The 6,000-nt window shown below is 38.8% G+C and overlaps 1 protein-coding gene across 1 annotated transcript in view; it reads left to right on the top strand.

The window, feature by feature from the left end:
- Window positions 1-2,928: 2,928 nt before the first annotated feature.
- Window positions 2,929-6,000, top strand: part of DYTN (dystrotelin) — a 66,637-nt gene continuing 63,565 nt past the window's right edge. Inside the window, 2 exon segments of the mRNA XM_070458432.1 lie at window positions 2,929-3,205; window positions 4,927-5,001. Coding sequence (XP_070314533.1) covers window positions 3,133-3,205; window positions 4,927-5,001 — 148 coding nt within the window. The 5' untranslated portion in view covers window positions 2,929-3,132.

Raw genomic sequence — 6,000 nt, 5'->3', positions numbered from 1 at the left:
TGGGACTGGATGCCATGATCTTAGTTTTCTGAATGTTGGGTTTTAAGTCAACTTTTTCACTGACCTCTTTCACTTTCATCAAGAGGCTCTTTAGTTCTTCTACTTTCTTCCATAAGGGTGGTGTCATCTGCATATCTGAGGTTACTGATATTTCTCCCAGCAATTTTGATTCCAGCTTGTGCTTCATCCAGCCCAGCATTTTGCATGATGTACTCTGCATATAAGTTTAAAAAGTAAGATAACAATATACAGTCTTGACGTACTCCTTTCCCAATTTGGAATCAGTCTGTTTTGCTGACTGTTGTTCCATGTCCAGTTCTAACTGTTCCTTCTTGACCTGCATACAGATTTCTCAGGAGGCAGGTCAGGTGGTCTAGTATTCCCATCAGTTTGAGAATTTTCCACGGTGTATTGTGATCCACACAGTCAAAGGCTTTGGCGTAATCAATAAAGCAGAAATAGATGTTTTTCTGGAACTCTCTTGCTTTTTCTATGATCCGACGGATGTTGGCAATTTGATCTCTGGTTCCTCTGCCTTTTCTAAATCTATCTTGAACATCTGGAATTCCACAGTCCACGTACTGTTGAAGCCTGGCTTGGAGAATTTTGAGCATTATTTTACAAACGTGTGAGATGAGTGCAATTGTGCAGTAAATTGAACTTTGTCATTGCCTTTCTTTGGCATTGGAATGAAAACTGACCTTTTCCAGTCCTGTGGCCACAGCTGAATTTTCCAAATTTGCTGGCATATTGAGTGCAGCATTTTAACAGCATCATCTTTTAGGATTTGAAATAGCTCAACTGGAATTCCATCACTTCCACTAGCTTTGTTCATAGTGATGCTTCCTGAGGTCCACTTGACTTCGCATTCTAGGATGTCTGACTCTAGGTGAATGATTGCACCATCGTCATTATCTGGGTCATGAAGATCTTTTTTGTATAGTTCTTCTGTGTATTTTTGCCACCTCTTCTTAATGTCTTCTGCTTCTGTTAGGTGCATACCATTTCTGTGCTTTATAGAACCCATCTTTGCGTGAAATGTTCCCTTGGTATCTCTAATTTTCTTGAAGAGATCTCTAGTATTTCCCATTCTATTGTTTTCCTCTATTTCTTTGCATTGATCACTGAGGAAGGCTTTTTTAAATCTCTCCTTGCTGTTCTTTGGAACTCTGCATTCAGATGGGTATATCTTTCCTTTTCTCCTTTGCCTTTAACTTCTCTTGTTTCCTCAGCTATTTGTAAGGCCTCCTCAGACAACCATTTTTCCTTTTTGCATTTCTTTTTCTTGGGGATGGTCTTGATCACTGCCTCCTGTACAATGTCATGAACCTCTATCCATAGTTCTTCAGGCACTCTGTTTATCAGATCTAATCCCTTGAATCTATTTGTCACTCCCACTGTATAATCATAAGGGATTTAATTTAGGTCATACCTGAATGGTCTAGTGGTTTTCCCTACTTTCTTCAATTTAAGTCTGAATTTGGCAATAAGGAGTTCATGATCTGAGCCACAGTCAGCTCCTGGTCTTGTTTTTGCTGACTGTATAGAGCGTCTCCATCTTTGGCTGCAAAGAATATAATCAACCTGATTTCGGTGTTGACCATCTGGTGATGTCCATGTGTAGAGTCTTCTCTTGTGTTGTTGGAAGAGGGTGTTTGCTATGACCAGTGCGTTCTCCTGGCGAAACTCTGTTAGCCTTTGCCCTGCTTCATTCTGTACTCCAAGGCCAAATTTGCCTGTTACTCCAGGTATTTCTTGACTTCCTACTTTTGCATTCCAGTCACCTGTAATGAAAAGGACATCTTTTTAGGGTGTTAGTTCTAAAGGTCTTGTAGGTCTTCACAGAACGGTACAGCTTCAGCTTTTTCAGCATTACTGGTTGGGGCATAGACTTGGATTACTGTGATATTGAATGGTTTGCCTTGAAAACGAACAGAGATCATTCTTTGGTTTTTTAGGTTGCACCCAAGTACTGCATTTCAGACTCTCCTATTGACTATAATGGCTACTCCATTTCTTCTAAGGGTTTCTTGCCCACGGTAGTAGATATAATGGTCATCTGAGTTAAATTCACTCATTTCAGTCCATTTTAGTTCACTGATTCCTAAAATGTCGATGTTCACTTTTTTCATCTTCTGTTATAACCCTGTTATAAACCTACATATTTTGTTTCTCCCTTGACATTGGGAACTCCTGTTTTTCTGTAATGCCCTCAGTACCCAGCATAATACCTAGGACCTCATAGTCACTCAGATCTTGGGTGTTTTGTGTACACGAGAGGGGGACGAATTAATGAATAAATAAACAAATATGAATAGCTATTTTATGTTGACTTAACTGCAGATGTCTCTATAAGTAAGCTTTCACACATAGTAGAAACTTGAGGGATTCTTTCTAAATTTATTGTGTTTTTTTCTACAGCTATTCCTTCAGACATTCATTAAACAAATATATATCATGTATTCCTTTGAAGACACAGATGATTCAAGCAAGAAGATCCCATCAAAGATTGGCCATTAGAGAGAAATAAACATAAGGCAAAAAATATGAGAAGGCCACAGGCTGGGAGAGAGGTCAGCTGTGGCAGTGTGGGAGTGCTGAGTCAGAGAAAGAATAATCATGGGCTTTCATGGGTCGCCACCACCATTTCTACCAGCATCATCTAAAATGATAGCAAACACCTGTAACATCCAAGTGTGACTTGCAACCCATTTGTGTGTCACAAAATCAGTTTAAATGGTTAAACTAGAACTTTTTTTCATGTTTATGTAGGTTATTTATTTATTTATTCTAAATTTGAGAATTTTAAGTCTAGATAATGTGAATTCAGTGGTCAGTGGCATTCTTTTAGATTTTCCTTTTTCTAGAAATGAAGACTAGTCATTTCAGTCTCAACCAATCAAAAGTTCTATTTTGAGGTTGTTATATGTCTCTTAAACAAAAATCAAACTTGAAAGATCAGTGAAACAAATTAAATTATAGGTCCTCAGCAGAAGTAAGAGAGATAATTAACTGTATTTTCTTTTTTAAATCATGTGAATACCCTAGGAGGAGAGTAATGTGATCCCTGCTAATCTGATGAATACACTGAAGATCAAAGTAAACTAGTTTCCCCAAAGAAAAAAGGAAAGAATGGACCTAGATATGGCTCCAGCACTTTCTCTTCTCCACACTGTGAAAGGGGTGAATACACACTCAGTGCCTGGTAAGTGCTCAGAAATGCTAGCCACTATTGTAGTGATATTGGTGGTGTTAAAAGAAGGTATATTAATAATTCTTTTCTGATTATAAAAGTAACATGTGCTCTTCACCAAAAATTTAGGTAATATTGACAAGTAGGAAGAAAATAACCAAGAATTCTAGCGCTCATAGATACACACTCTTAACAATTTTGATGAATGCCACTAGAAATTAAGCTCCTTGTGGCAAGAATTTTCATCTGTTAACTGCTATGTTCAAGAGCCTGGACTTCTGCCAGGGTCATATAGCAAGAACTCAAAAAAAATATGCTAAATGAATGGATGGATAGGTTTTGAGTAATTTTCATAGATGCATAAATAAGTGTGTACATATGAGTTGAATATGTTAACAATTTATATTCTACAGATAGTTTTTGTCTTATTGTTTTGTTTCACAAGGTCATTTTGTTTTTATATAAAAAGCGGATATCTTCACAGAGAAGTCCTCCTCGTTGGGGGACTGCTTACTTAACGTAGGGCACTATGAGGATGATCTCTAGTGCCGTCTGCAGCCTAGGGTAGTGTTGCTGTTTAAGTTGCTAAATTGAACCTATGGACCATATAGCTCACCAGGCTCCTCTGTCCTTGGGATTTCCCAGGCAAGCATACTGGAGTGGGTTGCCATGTTACAGGTGTTTGCTATCATTTTAGATGATGCCGGTAGAAATGGTGGTGGTGACCCATGAAAGCCCATGATTACTCTTTCTCCAGGGGGTCTTCTGACCAAGGGATTGAATCCATGTCTTTTATTTCTCCTGCGTTGGCGGGAGGGTTCTTTACCACTAGCACCACCCGGAAACCTTTTTTTTTTGGGGGGGGGGGGGCCCACACCTCATAACTTTTTGGAGAAGGAAATGGCAACCCACTCCAGTACTCTTGCCTGGAAAATTCCATGGATGGAGGAACCTGGTGCACTACTGTCCACGGGGTTGCAAAGAGTCAAACACAACTAAGCAACTTCACTTTCTTTCTTTTCTTTCATAACTTATGGGATCTTAGTTCCCTGACCTGGAATCAAACCTGGGCCCTCGGCAGTGAAAGCACAGAGTCATAACCACTGGACCACCAGAGAATTCAAGGATACTGTAGTACATTATTATTTGCTCCCAGGTAGGAAAGAGCAACAGGCTTCCCTGACGGCTCAGTGCTAAAGAATCTGCCTGCAATGCAGGAGACACGAGTTCAGTCTCTGGGTGGGGAAGATCCCCTGGAGGAGGGCATGGCAACCCACTCCAGTATTCTTACCTGGAGAATCCCATGGACAGAGGAGCCTGGTGGGCTACAGTCCGCAGGGCTGCAAAGAGTCATACATGACTGAAGCGACTTAGTACTAGTACTAGGAAACAGTGATAGACCTTGTTTTCCTAACCTGCAAAATAAAGTAGGGCTACATGCTCTCTTGCCTTTCCAGGTGGCTCAGTGGTAAAGAATCTACCTTCCAATGCAGGAGATATGAGTTCAATTCCTGGGCAGGGAAGATCCCCTGGAGAAGAAAATGGCAACCCACTCCAGTATTCTTGCCTGGGAAATCCCATGAACAGAGGAGCTTGGGGGGCAGGGGTACAGTCCACAAAGAGTCAGATATGACTTAGTGACGAAGCAGCGTAACATGCTTGCTAGAATTTCCTTATAAGATTTATCTAATGGGAGAGTCCTTTATCTATGATATTTCATGTTTTCTTTACAGATGCCCTTAATAGTATTGAGAATTCCACTTATAGAACAGCCTTCAAATTACGATCACTGCAAACCCTGTGTCAATGTAAGTACAGGCCTTCTTGAAACATTGAAATAATCTGACCCTGATACATAAAGTAAAATGCACAAAGAACCGAAAACTCCCCCATGTGAGTGAGTGCTGAATCCAGAAGGTTGGACCTGTGCATGTACCCCACTTGTAACAGAGAAGATGAAGTGGGTAAGATACTCCTGTGTATTCAGACTACATGCAGCTTTGATAATTGTTTGTGGATGAGAATTTTAATTCTTAAAAAAATTTTTCCTACTTGTTTCTGGAATTTTTTTGTTGTTGTTTATTTTTCAGGATACCATTATTGATACAAAATAAAATCACAAAATAAGTTAGTTTAACTTGTAGATTCAAATATAAACATTTCTAAATTCCTCCTACCACTTAAAATTTGCATTTTTAAGCTGTTCCTCCTATCTCTTTCTGAACCTGCAAAAGTAAATTTGGAGGAATAGTCCTCAGGCCATAAAGTTTAAAATTTTCTTGAGAATTTTCTGAACTGCTCTTTTGCATCAAATTTTATCTGATTGAATGCCACCATTTCTTCTCCTATATGGTTACAACTTGGTAAAACATGGTAAAATATAGTAAAATGTTTATCCTGTAAGAATTCTCCAAAACAAAATGACTTGGGTCCTGACTATGAAAAACAGGCATTCAGCATATCTAAAGTGTTGATTTCTAATAAGTTTTATATTGCATTTAAAAATCACTTCATGTGAAATGATTTATGACATTTATTACAGCAGATCTAAATGAAATTTTTTTACATATATATACATGTATATATAAAGGTTGAAATTTTTTATATATTACTTTCTGCGTAATAGGTTTATAGACTAGTGGTTTCTAAATTGTTTCAGAGTGGACAAGGGTGTGAAGTAGGATAAGAAAGGGTCAGCAAAGCAGGAAAAGGAAGTACAGGCAAGCCAAGAAAACCCAAACGACAACCCAAAAGTTGTTCCTGCACCAGAACAATTCTGTTTTTCTCTATCTTTCATACTGCACTTC

The sequence above is a fragment of the Odocoileus virginianus genome, chromosome 30, assembly GCF_023699985.2.
Source record: "Odocoileus virginianus isolate 20LAN1187 ecotype Illinois chromosome 30, Ovbor_1.2, whole genome shotgun sequence".
In the NCBI taxonomy this organism is placed as follows: domain Eukaryota; kingdom Metazoa; phylum Chordata; class Mammalia; order Artiodactyla; family Cervidae; genus Odocoileus; species Odocoileus virginianus.
The sequence above is the reverse complement of the archived record's forward strand: the minus strand, read 5'-3'. Positions and strand labels throughout refer to the sequence as shown.